This window comes from Phocoena phocoena, chromosome 16, assembly GCF_963924675.1.
Source record: "Phocoena phocoena chromosome 16, mPhoPho1.1, whole genome shotgun sequence".
NCBI classification, from domain to species: domain Eukaryota; kingdom Metazoa; phylum Chordata; class Mammalia; order Artiodactyla; family Phocoenidae; genus Phocoena; species Phocoena phocoena.
Genome location: NC_089234.1, coordinates 37074717 through 37094903, shown reverse-complemented (window position 1 = coordinate 37094903; position 20187 = coordinate 37074717). Strand labels below are relative to the sequence as shown.

At 38.0% G+C, this 20187-nt stretch overlaps 1 protein-coding gene across 1 annotated transcript in view; it reads left to right on the top strand.

Moving 5' to 3' along the window:
• STAMBPL1 (STAM binding protein like 1) overlaps positions 1 to 19971 on the top strand; it is a 42721-nt gene extending 22750 nt beyond the window's left edge. The window contains exons 3-11 of the mRNA XM_065894219.1: positions 1064 to 1281; positions 3803 to 3878; positions 5577 to 5672; positions 7798 to 8155; positions 9205 to 9329; positions 11265 to 11402; positions 16519 to 16631; positions 18116 to 18215; positions 19649 to 19971. Coding sequence (XP_065750291.1) covers positions 1064 to 1281; positions 3803 to 3878; positions 5577 to 5672; positions 7798 to 8155; positions 9205 to 9329; positions 11265 to 11402; positions 16519 to 16631; positions 18116 to 18215; positions 19649 to 19705 — 1281 coding nt within the window. The 3' untranslated portion in view covers positions 19706 to 19971. The remainder of the gene's footprint in view (positions 1 to 1063; positions 1282 to 3802; positions 3879 to 5576; positions 5673 to 7797; positions 8156 to 9204; positions 9330 to 11264; positions 11403 to 16518; positions 16632 to 18115; positions 18216 to 19648) is intronic.
• Positions 19972 to 20187: the final 216 nt, after the last annotated feature.

The window sequence follows — 20187 nt, the reverse complement described above, 5'->3', positions numbered from 1 at the left end:
GTATAGTAATAAAAAATGGACGAGTTACTTTTGTGCACACAGGAGGCTAGAAGTCTGCTTTAGAAAATGTCCTAATTTCCATAGATTTTTTTTCCCAGTAACTTTATGATGTCATTGAAATATTTACCTTTGGTCAAATAACAATATTTTTGGAACACAGTCAGGATTATTTGTTTACGTGGGGTTATGGCTGATTTCACACCAGCGGAGCTGAGTAGCTGCCATGGAGACTATATGTCCCATTGAGGCTAAGAAACTTGCTATATGGCCTTTAACAGAAAAAATTTGGCTTTTTCACCTTTCAGAAGCACTGACTTTTTATTGAAGAATTGAATAATTATCCTGAATGTATATGTTCCATGTTTTTTCAGATGTGTATAGATGTTGTTTTTTTTAATAAAATACAAATATATTAATATCACAGACTTTTTTTTAGTAATCATTATTACTTTCTCAGTCAGGGAATAATTAATGGTGTAGTTACTATTATGTCAAGCTCTGAGAGTGTCTTTATGTTAAAAAAGGGGTGAGGGGAATGGCCATATGCTTGAAAAGGTTTTTCCTGGAATTATTGGTGGGGTTTTATTCACTTGGTAAAGATACAGGGAGGCCCTGAAAGCTACTTATAAAACCAGATGTGTTTTGGAATAGATAGTAACTTCGAATCCAAGACATCTCTTGGAGGCCCTTCAAGTATAATGACATGATCCCTACCCTGGTAGGAATCCATCTCTTGGTTTGCTTCTGTGAGGATATAAGGGTCAATGATATTTTACCTAAAATGACCTAAAACATTTGCATACCCAGGAAGTGCCACATAATTGTAGCTGAAACCTATAAGAGGTCTTAGTCCAAAAGAGTGTATGTTTACCCTGGAGATGTGTATCTTTTTGGTGTGTAGACCACACGTTTAAGCAAAAAGAATTATTTTTATCGTATCATTAACTTTTATGAAAAACTTTCCTTAGGTATTGATGTCAGGTATTTAGTACAGAAAATACATGTATAATTTCAGTCATGTTCATTTCTTCTTATAACCAGAGATTCAAATTCGACTTTGCAGAAAAAGTTAGCTGCCATGCCGGACCACAGGGATGTTTCCCTCAGCCCGGAAGAGCGAGTGCGCGCCCTAAGCAAGCTGGGTTGTAATATCACCATCAATGAAGATATCACTCCGCGCCGCTACTTTAGATCCGGAGTAGAAATGGAGAGAATGGCGTCCGTGTATTTGGAAGAAGGAAACTTGGAAAATGCCTTTGTTCTTTATAATAAATTTATAACGTAAGTGTTTTATTTTGGAGGTCTTCAAAATGAGAAAATTGGGAAAATATTTACATGGTATTTTGGTGAGACAGCTTAGATGCCGGCATGTTTTCATATTCAGACTGAATTTACAATCTCCCAAAGCAAGAGATGTCCAGGTTTTTAAGTTACCAAGTAATGTACTCAAAGGCGGCCTTACACCATCTCTGAGGCTTAGGGATGAATGATCAGGGATTGGGCGAAGCTCAGGGATGTCATACACCTTTCAACAGGCCAGCGCAGTAACCAGCATGCCCCCTCCCTCTCTTCATAAATAAAATTTCTTGTTTTGTGTCATTCTTCCTTCACAGGAATGCAAGCTTTATGAAAGCAGACATCATATTGTAGCTCCATCTACAATACCTGAAATGTGCCATTAACATTTTAAATATTTAATTTGATGGGTTGCGACTAGGGGATAAATTGACGATCCTAGGAAGGAACTGATTCCGGGACAGAGTGTAGTAGTTGGTTTCACATTGTAGTTAGTATTTTTTTTAAGGCAATTACTTAGCTGTGTAAGAATTGTATGTATAAAAGAGCTTCCAAAATATTGAGTGAAAGTGGCTCCATCAAAACAGCCATGTAAAAATATCACACTTCACTGGGCTTCCCTGGTGGCGCAGTGGTTGAGAGTCCGCCTGCCGATGCAGGGGACACGGGTTCGTGCCCCGGTCCGGGAAGATCCCACATGCCGCGGAGCGGCTGGGCCCGTGAGCCATGGCCGCTGAGCCTGCGCGTCCGGAGTCTGTGCTCCGCAACGGGAGAGGCCACAACAATGAGAGGCCCGTGTACCGAAAAAAAAAAAAAAAAAAAAAAAAAAATCACACTTCACATTAGATAGATATTTGTTAGTAAGATATCCTAGTTTGAACTAAAAGAAATGGGATTTGGGTTTTCTATACCAATATGCCAGCTTACTGATTGGGAGGATCTCCTGTTACCAAAAATTATTTCATCTGAGCTGAACCCCTTATTTTTGTTTTAACTGGAAATCACACATTGATTAATTGTATTAGTTTAGTTGGGGACTTAACCTGAGAGCATTCGAGAAGCTGAAAAGATCAACTGTTTTAAATACTGCATCCATGATTCTACCATGGGCGAAATTAAAGGCAGTTAATATGGTGTGCAAAGTGGGCTCTGCACTTTATTCAAGTTACTTAACTTCTTGGAAATTTAGAGAATGGTTGGCAACATTCATCCTACCTGGGAAAAATCAAGTTTCTATAAAGTTAAGCAATAACCATGAAATTGGATGTTATAAACTGTCATTGATAGCACACATTTTCCATTTTAGTTTCTGAACTATAAGTTACTAAATGATAATATTTTTTTCACCTTCTTCTGGGTTTTGCACACACACACGTAAGTGTGGTAAAGGGCCACTACACTCTCTGAGTTACTGAGTAATCAGAATATTTGAATTCTCTCCTGTCATTAACGATATGACCATAGGTAATTCAGTTATCCTCTGTGAGTTCAGTTCCTCATCTACATAAATGAAAGACTTATGGGTGAAAATCTCTGAGGTCTCTTCAACTCTAAATGTCTATGACTTTACGCTACTTACAAAAGCCTTAGGCAACTGACACACCTTATGTAATTTCTTTAGGCTTTAATTTTCTTATTTGAGAGATAAGAGTTATAATACCTTTCCTCTGTATTCTATAGATGAGATGATGAGTGTATGTGTGATTTGTAAACAACAGAACATCAGTAGTTATAACATATTAGTTGATCAAAAATAGTATTTGCTCTAAGAGCTTTTCATTCATTTAACAAATATTTATTGAACATTCATTATGAGAGGGACACCATTCTACAGGCGAAGAATACATCAATAAGGAAAAAACAAAAACAGAATTTCCTGCCCTTGTGGAACAATACATTCACTTTACCTGGAAGCAATGTATCTGGTTTGCTGTACTAATTTCCCTTCATTTTTATTGTCCCTTGTTCCTCAAAAGGTGATGAAAAATAATTAACTCTTAATTAGCACCTCCTAATCCATTAAGGATTCTGGCTGACATTTCTCTCAGTTATGAATTTTCATTTAAGAGTTTTTAATATAGACACCATGGCACTACTGATTCATCAGTGGCCCTTTGAGTCTTTCAATGGTGAGAAGGGGTTACATCCATCTTTCCAGACTCTTACATTTTCACGTGATCCTCAGTGTTGCCAGCACTACACATAAGTAAAATGATGCTCAAGTGGGATACAGTGCCGAAGACCCGAGAAAAACCAAAGTGATGTGGTCTCTTCAGGGAGCATCCCAACTTTAACTCTCTTAACCTCAGTGCTTACAGTTAAGTACCCTGTAATGCCAAAATCATACTTGGGCCAACCTTTGATGGAAAGGCAAATGGAAAGAATATAGGTTAAATAATGTTATTAACCATGTCCTTTTTGAAAAGGAGGCTCATTCTCAAATTAGAAGCCATCATTGAGCTTTTTCTGTCATTTAATGCTAAGGACGTGTTTTCTTTTTCTGCAGTTTGTTTGTAGAAAAGCTTCCTAACCATCGAGATTACCAGCAATGTGCAGTACCCGAAAAGCAGGATATTATGAAGGTATTGTGGGATAGACTCTCCCCCGGGGGTTCAAATGTTCCACAAGTATCCATTATTGATTCATCCCCTTCCTCTCCTCCTCTGTCTCATCCTCTCAAGAGTTTAAGCACAAAAGATTCATTCCATTAGCTATGATGTTTCGATCTCTTCCTAGACCTTTAATCATCATTACTGTGGAATGTCTACTTGAAACGAGAAAAAAAAAAGAAAGATCAAGAATATACTTAATCATATTAAGACGTGAAGAAGGAATTATTTTGATTCCTCCCAGAGATTGAGAGAATGGTTGTCTATTTCCCCATACTTATTTGAGACAGTCATTTTGGCTGGTTTTGATTATTCCATACAATTCTGAACCCAAAACCTATTTGAATATCAGTGTTGATTATTAAGTCAGCCACAAAGTTCTAGTCATTTTCTTCTTATAGTACTAGCCTATGAGACAACAAAGTGTTTAGTGAGTGTCCTGAAATATTCCAAAGGAAAAAGAATTGTTGAAATGTATTTATTTACCATCAACATTTGCTGCATATATAGTTCCAAATATCTTTAGCTAAGAATATATCCTTTTAGATAACATTTTTAAATGTTTTCCATTTGTCTTAAGTAGTTTGGATTGATTTTATATGATGGAAGGTAAAACAATGTATACAAAGTCAATCACAGTATGAAATTTTAAATTACTCTCAAAAAATATTTTACCACATAACAGAATAAAAGCTTTCTTACCAGCTATGTCAGGCCTGGGGGTACCTGTAAGCAGAACACAAATTTTTGTCAAACGGTCATCTACATTTTAAAATTTCTGTACACTGTCTGAAGGGTCATTCATTATCAGACCTTTGAGTAGCATTTCCCCTCAATTCTCTTGTTCACGTAAACTCAGAAAATTCTGTATGAAAAGCCAAGGTGACTCTTTTACTCTAATTTAGGGTTATTCTTATTTTTACTTGTAGGGAAAGTATTCTCCAAAAGCATATACATTTTCTGTTTGTGCTTGAATAAATGGATGGATGGATGGACGGATGGATGGATGACAAAAGATTGGCTAGAGTTAGGAGTTTTAGTCCTAATGAGGCCATTAGCTAGTTGTATGACATTGGACAAGCCTTTCAATCCCTCTAGGCCTTTGTTTCCTCATCTCTACAAAGGCGGGGCTGGTGGGTGCCTGGACTGTATCAGATTTTCCTGCATTATGATCACTGGGAAATTGTTTGAGATCCAGATCCCAATCCCTTCTCTAAACATGTTGTCTCAGTAGGTCTTGGGTTAGGCCTGGGAAACTATATTTTTATAAAAAGTGCCTGAGTTCCTTTTTTACAGTCTGTTAAGCCTAGGGATCCCTACTTACGGTGTTCTCTGAGGTCCCTTCTAACTATGATGCCGTAAAATTTACCTACCATGGAATGTGCAGTTACAAACCCACTACCTAAAAATGAGGTGCCTACTGAACAAGATGCTTACCTAACCAGTGAAGTCGATAAAGGTCTTACAAAGAGGATAATTTTTTCTCTTCTCTACGGAAAAGTTATATTTTGGAGCCCTAGAAAAGATTGATTTTTCCACGATCATCTTTGGTTACTTGTGTCTTGATTTCTAATGCACATACCAGCTGTTTTTCTTTCTCAGCTGATGATCTGAAAGCTGACTATACTGAAAATCACACTAATCAATATGTATATATATATTTTTTAAAAGAAACTGAAGGAGATTGCATTCCCAAGGACAGATGAATTGAAAAAGGACCTTTTAAAGAAATATAACGTAGAATACCAAGAATATTTGCAGAGTGAAGTAAGTTCAATTGGTATATTTATTGCATGACTGTTTTCTGTGCAAATATTTTTTGAATTTCATTTTAATGAGTTTTTCAAATGTCGTATGCGTTCAAATTAAAAATACAGTGACGTAAAACCCATAAAAAATTCATGTTGATATCCTGGTTAAGCACTTGCACCAAGGATGTGGTATTTTTATTTCCTGTCAACATCTAATAAAGTGAAGCATTAGAAAATAGACTTCTTACAGTGATTTAAGCAGAGCTTTTAGACCAACTCTTGCCAATGTAATCTTGAGCCAGATGGCTGCGTTTTAGCAATGAAAGGAGACAGTAAGAGCGGTATGGAGAACAGTATATGGTTTCTGATGTGTCTAATTACGTATGCCTTGGAAATGTGAATTTGATTCTTAAATATTGTAATCAGTATAACATCCAGATGGAATAATGGCTAACCATATGAGTGAAATGTAATCATATCACCAAGGGGTGGTAGCTCCTGGATTCTTATTAAGTAGAGAGTGAAAATGAAAATGATGTCTGAGACTGAAGGGCATTGAAAGAAGAAGCTGACCAGTCAGTCTATAAGATACTTCAGTTCAACAGTTGAACTCTTAATGTTTACAGCATAATGATAAAGGTTGTTTTGCCTTTTTGTTTGGCTATGTGTTTATGTGCTTTGGAAGTTGTCACTTTTACTGACTCTCAGTTCAGTCCAATCTTGTTACCTCGGAGTGTGGTCACAGGCCTTCTCTGCTTCCTTTGGTATAGCTAGAAGGCAGGTTTGAGTGAGCTGTTTGCACTGAGCGACAGAAGGAATGTTGAGATGAGAAGATTTCCTCCAGTGGGGTTACTGATGATTTGATTTGAACTATAAAAGATAAAAGTGATTTTGGTGGCTTGGACAGAACAGCAGGAAGGGATTTAATTTAACAGCCCAGTTAAGCTCCCTTCCCTACTCAGCAATATGCATGCTGGTCCTCTCAGGAGCACTCTGGGAGGAGTGGCCTCAGCAGTTGTTACCTGGTCTGCCTTTGGTGACACCAGTTACTTCCTAGCCCACAGTAGGATTCCAAGTATATGACATGTAGAAATCTTTGGGGGATAGAATGACAGGCTTTATGCCTTGGACAGATGAACAGACACACTGATAAGCCTTTGCTACAGGCAACACTCACATCACCAGGGAGCCTGTTGGAATGAAGATTCTCAGGCCCCACCCCAGACCCGCTGAAGGCCAGTCTGCTCTATAACAAGACCCAGAGTGCATATCAAAGTGTAAGCTGATATGATGTCAGCTTACCCTGCTGTAAGCTCTGTCCCCCACCTCACCCCTGCCTTATAGTAGCTCCCAAAGTCTAGTTTTCATCAGAATTATTTGGGAAGCTTGTTAAAGATTTATTCTTTGACCTAATAATGCCTGGATATTTTTGTTAAGACTGGGGAGCTTGGGAATCTTCATTTTTAACAAAACTCCTAGTAGTTTGTTTTGATAGAGTTGATTGGACCACATTCTGAGAACCATTTGTTAGTGATTCCCCCTTCTCCGTAAAGTTCCAGCAGTATGAGTTATAGAGTCAAATGCAAAAGCTTCTAGGGTGGCACTGTCCCATAGAACTTTGTATGATGATGGAAATGCTCTATTTGGCACTCTCTGATATGGGGGGCACTAGCCCGTGGTACTTTACGTGTGGCTAGTGAGAACTGAGGAGTTGAATTTCTAATTTCATTTCATTTGAATTAAACTTAGGTAGTCACATGTAGCTAGTGGCTACTATATTGGACAGTGCAGTCCAGGGTGATGTAACTATTTCTGAGGTATGGTCTGATCAGTCAGGCTCTGCAGACAATCCTGACTTCGATTACTAATATTTAAAAGCATAGGAGGGTGGAGGGAACTTGATTGTCCTGGCCCGTCTCTGGTAAAATATGAGTGGATTTAGAACTGCTCCCGTAATCAGATTAAGGGGCTTTTGCCACGATGTTATATATTTTCCTGGCAGTCTCAGGAGTGTCCCTGTGGGCATATCGCAGTATCTAGCTGTGTCTCTCCGTCTGCTAGAAGATTGAAACTGTCTAATCCCAGTTTGATGCTTTTGCCTTGGAAACTAACCTTTTCTTCTGGCAACCACATTTTTTTAGAACAAATATAAAGCTGAAATTCTCAAAAAACTGGAGCATCAGAGATTGATAGAGGCAGAAAGGAAGCGGATCGCTCAGATGCGCCAGCAGCAGCTAGAATCGGAGCAGTTCTTGTTTTTCGAAGATCAGCTCAAGAAGCAAGAATTAGCCCGGAGTCAGATGCGAAGCCAGGAAACTCCAGCGCAGTCAGAGCAGATTGATGGGAGTGCTTTGTCCTGCTTTTCCACACACCAGAACAATTCCTTGCTGAATGTATTTGCAGATCAGCCTAATAAAAGTGATGCAACCAATTACGCTGGCCACTCGCCTCCCGTAAACAGGGCCTTAAAGCCAGCTGCAACTCTAAGTGCTGTTCAGAGTAAGTGAGGAAATGCACCCCACAAGACATGGAATCTCCTCTAATGGAACCATATTTCTGTGACATCTGGGAGGGGTCCCCTCATTTTATTGTTAGTTGTGGTAGTTCCCCTACATGATGTGGTGTGAATGACAATATCACCTGACTTTTGCTATATGTAACCCCAGAATTCCGGAAACGTGATTTACCCCCTGGTAGAACAGAGGCTCCATGATAAACAGCACTGTATTTGATCGTGGTACAGAGATCTTAAGAGAGAAAAACTCCGAGCATTTTTTTTTCCTTTCACGTATTTTGACCAAGAAGCACTGAATCCTAAAGGTAAACACACCGGAGAGGAAAGAAGATGCTGGAAAACTTGTTTGTTCAGTCATTAAATTTAAATATTTAGCATTTCCCTGGCCCAGGAGGATCTGTACACATGGGTGTTAACCTCCAAAGGGGTTATGTGTTTCTGCCAAAAGTTAGTGCTGCCTGGACTGCTACATCAGTGCTGGCAGCTTTCCAAAACCAAACAGGAAAATTTCCCAGCAGACACTGTTAAGTGGAATTTATATTTCCATTTATTTTGAAAGAGTTATGATAAGCAACCATTTTATAAATTACTCTACTGCCGATTATCTCAAAAAACATGGTGCTTTTACCTAATGATCACCAGCTTTCATAAGATATAAGTAACACATGGCAAACACAAAAAAAGATTAATCCTACCACTTATAGAATATGAGATATATTCTATGCAGCCTGTGCACTTTGTGCCAAAAGAAAACACACACATACATGCAAGTAGTTGATATAAGGCACAAAGATGTAAAAGTGCTTGCACCTTCCCACTTGTATATAAATAATTTATATGCAAGGGGTAATTTTACCTTCCTTCTAGTCAATGTTCACTTTTACAAGTTTTAAAATGAAATACAGAAAGTGGAGCACCTGATTATTTCATTTTTGAAATTTATATTTACCTGCAGTCACTTGCTAAAAACAGTTTTGAAGGATGGGACGTAAGGTTTCTTCTTTTTGTCTTTTCTCCCTTTTCTGTTTCTCAGATTTAGTGGTTGAAGGACTGAGATACGTCGTTTTATCAAAAGATCTTTGCCACAGATTTCTGCTCCTGGCAGAATCTAATACAGTGAGAGGAATAGAAACCTGTGGAATACTCTGTGGGAAACTGGTATGGTCTTTGTTTCACATCTTCCCTGCACAGGATACTTTCAGTAGAGCTGGCTTTCTTGTGATAAGCTGAGCAAAACAAGAGCACCCTAAGTTTCGTAAACATTATGAAATTAACTTAATATAGATTAATTTCATAAAACTACTGTCATTATTAATGGAATTATCATTCTAGAAAATGGATTGTAAAATTTCAGAGATACTATGAAAGTTTATTGTAAAGAACTAACTAATCAAACCATAAGTTAAATCTTTGTTTAGAAAAAGGGTGGCTTTCGGATTTCCAGAGCCATCTAGTTTTCTGAATCAAATTTCCGTTGCAATTGTTAGTTTCACATATATTCCTATGATTAACCCAACCTGCTTTTGTCTGTGGTAGGTATAATCTCGCCACCCTTTTTCAGATACATGCAGAATAAAGCTAGGGTTTTGTTGTTTTCTTTAAGGCAGTAGTTTCAACAAACTGCAATCTTATAGCACAGGTCATATTTAAGTATGGAAGATTTTATCAGAAATAAGTGATGAAAGACAATATCAAACTAGAAGGAGATAAAAGAGAGAAGATACATTTAATTTCCTACTTCAAGAAAGAGGAACAATGTGTCTTTGGAAGTGCCTTTGTACCCTCTGTGGGGTATCAGTTTATGTTTCTAAGTCCAGACACATTTTCATCCCTAAACATTTACTTGGAAACTGTTATTTAACTGAATAGGATGTTTCATCAACACACATTCTCCTACTATATTCCAGTGTTGCATCGTCACGTTTCCCCCAGGGCAGAAGAAACACAGGAGACAAGCAAAGGAGAGTGACCTGCCATCTCCTCCCCACAGCCACCTTCTTTGCCCTGCAGGGGGCAGTATGCTATGGATGCTTCTTCCCCAGCACCACGTCTTATACTTAGTTTGATTCACTCATTCATTGATTCATTATTCATTCATTCCTTCATCAGACAGGCATTCAGTCACCTACAACAGCCTCAGTCTTTGCCGTGTGATGCTTATAAAGAACCAGAGAGATGATTAATTATAAATGGAGCTGGGTGCTCTCAGTGGAAGTGCAGGGTATCATGGGAAGGTGTAACTGGGAAACCCTGCCTGGGAGGGTCAAGAAGGGCTTCCTTGAAAGCCGATGTTTATACTACATACGTTTAGAATACATAAAGTTAGCCATGAAAGGAGGGGCTGGGATGGAGAGAAGTGTTGTAATCAAGGCCAAAGGAATAGGGCCCAGTTTGCAGAAGTGCCTTAAGACTAGAGACAAGATGGCGCTGGGCAAGGATGGACAGCTCCTCAGCACACAAACTTCTTTTTTCTGAGGATCCTATCACTACTTTACAGCCCTCTTCCTTTCAACTCTTATCTTTTACCTAAGAGGGACAATTTGTTTTTCCTTTCTCTTTATCTAATTGCCAATCCAAAACATTACCTTAATTATGGAAAATCCCGGTGAATTCCACCCCCAACCCCTCCCCCCATAGTAGAAGAAAGTCGTAAATCTTCACGCGAAATTAAATAACAATAAACTAAAAACAAGACCATCAACCTTCACAAACCTTAGAAATGTCCTTCAATAAAACCACAAGATTATTTACTTAGCATCTCCCCACCAAATAAACCTGCTACTGTTTTGTTCTGATTTTTTCCACTGCAGATGTAATATAACACACCATTATTTACTAGCTAAACTTCCAGGGACCAGCCCAGGATGCTAATTCCTATTTATGATACATTTTATATTGTGAAAATGGGTTTCAGGCTCCGAACAACTGACTCTCAAATTTGGGGCAGATGATCCGTGTTCAGGTGTGGGGCTTTGTTTTTGAATTGTGATGGGTCGGGGCACTTTCTAGTCTTGTTAAAACATTATACTTCCTACTCAGGCTTTTTTTTTTTCTGTCAGATGCCTATTATTCTCTTTGCTATTTGTTTTTCAGACACATAATGAATTTACTATTACCCACTTAATCGTGCCAAAACAGTCTGCGGGACCAGACTATTGTGAAGTGGAGAATGTAGAAGAATTATTCGGTGTTCAGGATCAACACAATCTCCTCACTCTGGGATGGATCCACGTACGTTTCACCTTTTGGGTTTCAGTTTATGTATTTATTGTTTTGGCGGGCTGTTCTCCTTCTGGAGGAAGTTTAACTTAAGAAATAGTTTCTTATTTAAAAAATCTTCAAGTGGAATAAATGTCATCGTTTTAAAGCATTTTCTTCAATGTTAGGCCGTGTCTACATCTGTCAAATCCAGATTTGGAGAGGGCTATAGTAGGCTCTTTCCTACCATCCCAAGTTGAAAGAGAGATAAACATTTGGAAATCAGCTGACTTGTTTTGATGATTTTATGTAGTCTAATGGAGACCTAGGCAGATTTTTTAACTAATATGATTAGACAATTATTAACATTCTCTTTCCCATGGCTGTGTGTCTAAAGTAAATTATTTTAAGAAAATTTCTGAAAAGGTCTCTTTTAAAAAGGTGTTTGTACATAGCAAACAGGGACCTTACCCTCCACTTCACCTCCCCTACAGGCCAAGGATGTATGCGTCGCTGTATAAACAGCCACGGAGTAGGGCCGAAAACATTGGGTTCCAACATCCACCAGGCCACCATAGGAGCAGGAAAGGGCTTACAAATCAAAAGACGTGAGTTTAAACATCAGCTCTGCTAAGAATTCACTGTAGGAATGTTGGCAAGTTATTTAAGCAATCTGAGCCTCAGCTTTATCATCCATAAAGTGGGGACCATGATAATGGACTTCGTGTGATAGTGAGATAATGTCAGTGAATTTCTTACCACATTTTTTCTAGGAACTCAGAATATTGTAGCTGATGATATTTGGTGATGATATTGGACTTTTCCTATCCATGGTTTCATCTATCGGGGGACATTTTTCCATTCAGTCTCACGCATCTGGGCCTGGGGTAGGAACAAGTCATCTCACGGCATGAGATGCTAGTCAGGGTTTCCAGGGCACATCCTAGGGACCGCCAAGGGCCTCTGAAGAGTGAGAAGGAGGCATTTTTTATTTTACTTGCTTTATAGAGAAGTGTTGAGGAGGGGCAGGACACACATCCTCACCCACACCTCAACACACACACACACACACACACACATACACACACACAATCACCAAGCTTTTGGTGTTTTGTAATTCAGGAGGGCAGAGGCGACTAGTCCTAGCTCCACCTGCAAATTACTGTGTGCCTGTAACAGTCCTTCGATCAGGACTCCTAGCGTCCTGTTTCCAGGTTCCCTCATTGATCCAGTAGAGCTAATGAATGCCTTCTCTCCCTCACCGATTTGTATGAGCTATAAGCAACATACTAGATGTGAAAGCCCTTTGAAAACTATAAATCACCTCTCAAATACAAGAAATTATTTATAATGAAGACTTTGCAAAAATTTTCTGTATGTCTGTTTGTTTTCCTTACCAGTATGGGCCTTACCGTTTGCTTAGAAATTGGGTCATTTTAAAGGCATTATTTAGTTTGATGTAATTTTCTGTAACAAGAATGCATTTTAAAGGAAAACAAATTGTAGCAAAGCAATTGTAACATAAACTGAGAAAGAATGACAGTTAAATTACGCTTATGTTGAGAAGTCAGTGTTAGTTTATCTCATAAAACATTTCCCAGATCAGAAACAAAAGATTTTCCCTTATGACATGTACATATAATGTATGCAACAATGAAGTCATTTAAATAATGAATTTAGCATAATTTTAGAATCCTAAGACTTTGCTTCTTTTAAATTTTACCATGTCAGATTGTTATGGTTCAATGAAGTCAGTAACATGTTGTATTTCTAAACTTCAGTGGTTGTAATGACTTTTTGTGATGGTCTTTATTGGCATAACGATAGCAACAAATTCCAGAGCTAACATTTTTTGGATATAAATTGGTCACAGGAAAGAAAGGTTGAATCAGAATCAGACGGATCTGGATTTCAATTTAGACGTCTCAGCTTAACTAGTTCTATTCCCTGAAGCATGTTATTTACTCTTCTGCTTAGCTCAGTTTCCTCATCTGGTAAAATGGGGATGATAACGGCACTCATCTCATCTTGTAAAATTAATTCATGGAAAAGTGATTAGTTCAGTGCCTGGCATGTTATTCAATTGTGATAAATGGCATCAGCTGATGATGTTGTCATCATTGTCATTACCATCATCATCATCATTTTTATCTCCATAGAATGGGGGCATGGGATTGGAGCACCATTCTCCCATGGGAGAGCTGTCCTTATTGGAGCTGGAGTGATTCCTCTTGGCAGAAATGAAGGACTCAGAATATCTTAAGGTGCAACACAAAGACACAAAACAGAAACAATGAAAACAAAACAAAAACAAACAACAGAATGTCTTAACAGTGTGCATTCAGTCTGGAAATAAGTTGAAGGGAAAGTGATTTGTCTGTTTGACAATCTGCTTGCTGCCTCCATAGCACTAGAGCTTCTTTGAACACTTCTTACTGTTTCATCAAGGCATAGAAGGCTCTATGTATGAATAGAAGGTTTTCACTGAATCAGGTAACAGGCAGTCAGACCCTCCCACTCATGCCCTCACTAAAGATTTGGGCCTTAAAAGTTAATTTCTGTTCTTCAGTTGATCTAGGTCTTTGCAGACCAATAGTTATTTTTTCCCTGCCGGACAATTATCTTTCTATAAATAGGTATCAATGGATTTTACCTTCATTTTATTAAAGTAGAAAGAGGTTTTGAAATCTTGCATTTCTTCAACAGATCATAGTTATGTGTAAAGGCATGAAACGGTTTCTCTGCGCCTATGCCCTCTAGTTAATAATGACAACATTAGACAGTCTCTTCAATAAGACGTGCTGGCAAAAGTGTAAAACAGCTACATGTAGAAGAATGAAATTTGAACACTCTGTAACACCATACACAAAAATAAACTCAATATGGATTAAAGACCTAAATGTAAGATGGGATACTATAAAACTCTTAGAGGAAAACATAGGCAGAACCCTCTCTGACATAAATTACAGCAAGATCTTTTTCGATCCACCACTTAGAGTAATGAAAAAAAAAAGATAATAAATAAAAAATAAACAAATGGGACCTAATTAAACTTAAAAGCTTTTGCACAACAAAGGAAACCATAAACAAAAGGAAAGACAACCCACAGAATGGGAGAAAATATTTGCAAATGAAGCAACTGACAAGGGATTAATCTCTAAAATACACAAACAGCTCATGTAGCTCAATATCAAGAAAACAAGTAACCTAATCAAAAAATGGGCAGAAGATCTAAATAGACATTTCTCCAATGAAGACATACAGATGGCCAAAAGCACATGAAAACATGTTTAACATTGCTAAATTAGAGAAATGCAAGTCAAAACTACAATGCAGTATCACCTCACACCAGTCAGAATGGGCATCATCAGAAAGTCTACAAACAGTAAATGCTAGAGAGGGTGTGGAGACAGGGAGCCCTCCTGCACTATTGGTGGTAATGTAAATTGGTACAACTGCTATGGAGAACAGTATGGAGGCTCCTTAAAAAGCTAAAAATAGAACTACCATATGATCTAGCAGTCCCACTCCTGGGCATATATGGAGAAAACCATAATTCGAAAAGATACATGCACCCCAATGTTCATTGCAGCACTATTTACAATAGCCAGGACATGGAAGCAACCTAAATGTCCATCGACAGAGGAATAGATAAAGAAGATGTGGTTCATATATACAATGGAATATTACTCAGCCATGAAAAAGAATGAAATAATGCCATTTACAGCAACATGGATGGACCTAGACATTATCATACTAAGTGAAGTAAGCCAGACAGAGAAAGACAAATATCATATGATATCACATACATGGAATCTAAAAGAAAATGATACAAATGAACTTACATACAAAATAGAAATAGACCCACAGACATAGAAAACAAACTTATGGTTACCAAAGGGGAAAGGGGGAGAGGGATAAACTTGGAGTTTGGGATTAACATATACATACTACTATATATAAAATAATCAACAAGGACCTACTGTATAGCACAGGGAACTCTCCTCAATATTCTATAATGACCTATATAGGAAAAGAATTTGAAAAAGAATGGATATCTGTATATGTATAACCGAATCACTTTGTTGTACATCTGAAACTAACACAACATTGTAAATCAACTATATTTCGATATAAAATAAAAATTAAATTTAAAAATGATGACATTACAATAAAAACAGCAATAACAACAGCAATCATAAAAGCTAATGATTTTGATTCCTATCTCTGTGCTAGGCACTGTTTTAAGAATTTTACATGGATTGTCTCATTTAAGTTTCATAACGATCCCATGAAGAAAATGATTATTATCCTTATTTTACAATTGCTGAAATAGGCATGAGGAGGTTATGGAATCTTTGCAGTGTCATACAATTAGGGAGTGATGGAGCCAGGACCCAGCATGACGGGGATGTTGGATACATGATTTAAGTGGTTGCATCCCTTTTTCAAGGGTGGTTGGGGTTTGCTGTGAATTACAAATCATGTGGGTGCATGTGTTTGTCTCTCCTAAACACAGGTCTGTATGTAGCCCCAAACCTGGAAGAAAGCTCTTTTAATTTATAGTCTCCCCTTCCCTCTGGTCATGCGAGATGAGTCCCAAACATCTTCAACACCTCGGAGAGCTCTGTTCCCTCATCTGTAGGGAATGGGGATCCATGAAGGGATACCAGCATAGTGTGGAATATTCAGCGAAACTTTTCCTTTTATGTCCGCGGTGTTGTATATAAGTGTCTCTGGGTTTCCAGTCACAGTTGTGCTCCTTGTGAGCAAGTTCCTTAAAGGAGTCTCAGGATCCTTGTACGTAAAACTGAGACACTAAATATCTTCCAGATGAGTTGTGATGATTAAATGAAGATCTATGTAAAGGCTTTGGCAAACTTTCAGTTTTATGTTATCCCAATAAGCAGAAAGTACATAAACGTTCCCAAGAGCCTCTTCTCGAAGTTGTAGTTATTCTATAGATGCATAAAGGGAAGGATTATGTCAGCAAGACATTTTCAGAATCCTCATTTGATTAATGATGGTAAAAAAAGAAAAAGCAAATAACTAGAGTTTTTTCTTGGCATGGGCTCTGACTTTGGCCAGGACTCAGCTATTCATTGTCCAATAGGATTGTCCAATAAGGTGTCCTCTTTTCTTTTTATAGACACATCCAACCCAAACTGCGTTCTTATCCAGTGTTGACCTCCACACTCACTGTTCTTATCAGCTCATGTTGCCAGAGGCCATTGCCATTGTCTGTTCACCGAAGCATAAAGAGTAAGTGTGACTATTGAGAGGGTTCAAGTAAGGCTTTGTCTGGGTCTGCTAGGTTCAAGTGTGTCCACACACCAGGTGGTAGCACTTAGATAAGTAGGCAAACCATGCCCTTGGGAAAAAGAGACTGGTGCCTGCTGGCTTCCATAACTTGTAGGTCTGCCATCTTTTGCTTTTTAAGGTCCTTTCCGTGGTAGAATTACTGGTTTTCCTTCTTTACATGACCTTGAAGTGGATAAAGCAGATGTTATTCCAGTTTGCCGTCTGAGATCTTAGTTCTATTGTATGATTTCTGCTGTGAGAAAATTTCCAGCCTTGGGGACTTCCCTAGCAGTCCAGTGGTTAGGACTCTGCGCTTCCACTGCAGGGGGCACGGGTTCCATCCCTGGTCCGGGAACTGAGATCCCACATGTTGAATGGTTCGCGCCCCCCCCCCAAAAAAAAGAGAGAGAAGAAAATTCCCAGCCTTAGCTTAATTATCTCCAAAACCTTCCTAAATGTGGAGGACAGTGACTATCATAGCACGATTATGAGCAGAGGAATCAGACAAACTGATACTGGGATCCCAGTTTGATACCTGACCACTGTGACCCTCAGTCTCTTCATCCCTGATACTTATCCATCACAGATTGATGTGAAGGTGAAACTAGATGATAGTCTACATAAAGGGCTTAGCATAGTGCCTGGCACCACAGCCAGCACTCAGTAAATATTTACTGCAGCTATAAATACGATTTATTTCTCAGAAATATTGCAGGTTCAGTTCCAGATCACCACAATAAAGCAACTGACACAATAAAGTGAGTCACACGGATGTTTTGGTTCCCCAGTGCATATAAAAGTTATGTTTACGCTGCAGACTATTAAGTGTGCAGTAACGTTATGTCTAAAAAAACAACGTACATACCTTAATTTAAAAATACCTTATTGCTCAGAAATGCGAATTACCATCTGAGTCTTCAGCGAGTCATAGATCACTGATCACACTTTACCACAACAAATATAATAATGGAAAAGTTTGAAACATTGTGAGAATTACCAAAATGTGACAAAGAGATGTGAAATGAGCAAATGCTGGAAAATGGCTCCAGTAGACTTGCTCAATGCAGAGTTGCCAGAAACCTTCAATTTGTAAAAATGCAGTATCTTCGAAGTGCAAAAAAGTGAAGTACAATCAAATGAGATATGCATGTAGTAGAGAAATTAGAAATATCCATCACCTGTAATTTCCTCCTATGGGGTCTCAGCTTTTCTCCCAAGGTCTCACACAGCAGTTCAGGCACTTGGCAGTAGCATTGGTCTCTTCAGTCTTCCTCTAGGCCGTCAGCACAACACTGGTTTAAAAAAATCACTGTAAAATTTTTAGTGTGTTGTTTCTTTCTCCATTCCATTTGAAGAATATGTATGCTTGTGCCATTCAAATTAAAGCATCTGGAAAGCCCAAATATTCCTTAATTTTTGTACGTTTTTTTCACTCTGAAACTTAGCACCGGCATCTTTAGGCTCACCAATGCTGGCATGCTTGAGGTTTCCGCTTGTAAAAAGAAGGGTTTTCATCCACACACCAAGGACCCCAGGCTGTTCAGTGTGAGTAGACAACATTGGTTATTTTTTGCATAGTGTTTATTTTTCACCCCTCCTTTTTTTTTTAATTGAAATATAGTTGATGTAATATGTTACTTTCAGGTATACAATATAGTGACATTTTCATACCTTATGAAATGATCACCATAAGTCTAGTAACCATCTGTCCCCATGCTAAGTTATTAAAATATTATTGACCATATTCCTTATGCTATATATTACACCCCTGTGGCTTAAAAAGATGTCATATATATATATATATATATATATATATATATATACATACACACACACAATGAAATATTAACCATAAAAAAAATGAAATCTTGGGGCTTCCCTGGTGGTGCAGTGGTGAGAGTCCACCTGCCGGTGCAGGGGACACGGGTTCGTGCCCCGGTCTGGGAAGATCCCACATGCTGTGGAGCGGCTGGGCCCGTGAGCCATGGCCGCTGAACCTGCGCGTCCGGAGCCTGTGCTCCGCAACGGAAGAGGCCACAACAGTGAGAGGCCCGCGTACCGCCAAAAAAAAAAAAAAAAAGAAATCTTGCCATTTGCAACAATGTGGACGAATCTAGAGGGTATTATGTTAAGTGAAATAAGTCAGACAGAGAAAGACAAATACCATATGATTTCACTTATATGTGGAATCTAAAATCAAAACAGAGTCATAAATAGAACAAATGCGTGGTTGCCAGAGGGAAGGGGGTTTGCAGGTGAAAGAGGTGAAGGAGATTAAGAGGTAGAGACTTCCAGCTATAAAACACATAAGCCTCTTTTTTTTTTTTTTAAGGAGAGAAATAGTAGCAATATAATATAGGATAAAACACTTTATTGCTTACTTTGGAATTTTCTTATCTCATAAAATTAAGCAATCTTTGTATTTTCTTCTGATTTCTTGTCATTACTATTTTACTTACAAAAGAATGACAGTATTTCTGTAGCAGTTGATTATACCTAAAGTTTCCTTTCCACTTACATATCTGTGTGATACTTAAACAATTAACAGTTTTCTCCAGGGTCCCAGCAAGCAAACGATTATTAAAGAAAATGATATTAAATGTGTCCTGAATTATTTCTGCTTGATATGGCCAAATTAGTTTTTCATAACAGTTCAGTGAAAACTGTAATCCTATTTTTTTGATTGGCTTTGTATAGCCCCAAAGTAACATTATTTGAGTCCTTTTCTGTTTGCTTGGCTGTTCCCTGGCTGTGATGTCAGAGAAAGTATTTTGAACTTAGAATTTATTTAAAATGAAAATTACTTGCACCTTTTGTAAACATCTTCTTCTTGTTGAAAATGAATACATATGATTGTATTTGTTCTGAGTGGAAATATTTTTAAAATTAGAAACATTTTAAATTAGGAAATTCATACTCCCTCCCTAAAGAGAATCATGTTAAACATCATGAGGTAAAGCCAATTTTTTCTTTCCTAGGTATGCAAACATGTGTTGGTAAAAGACATAAAAATAATCGTACTGGATCTGAGGTGATATGTTCCGAAGATTAGCACCGTCCACGCCAGACACTTACCCATGGACCTGTGGTTGCTGGATTTTCTTAAGATGTTTCCAGAAATGACTGACATTTTATATTTATACATTTTAGATCAGAAAGTTTGATATTTATTACTTTTGCACATTTTGAAGCTTTCTTTTTGGGTTGCTTTGTCTCAAGAGAGGTTACAATGGAGTTAAATCAATACCTATTAATGTGCCCAAATACTATGACCAGATAATAAATTGTGCCGCAAACAACAGTATGTCTGGAATTTTTAAACTTTTTTTTTTGACGTATAGTGGGTGTACAATATTATTTAAGTTCTAAGTGTACAACGTAGTGATTCACAATTTTTAAAAGTTATACTGTTGTATTTTTAGAGGTCTCTGCATGTGTTTTCAGAGCTTTAGATGTTTTGCTGTATTATTTTTATTCCTGTAAAATGTAGTTCCACATAAGAAATTCTGAGTACCAG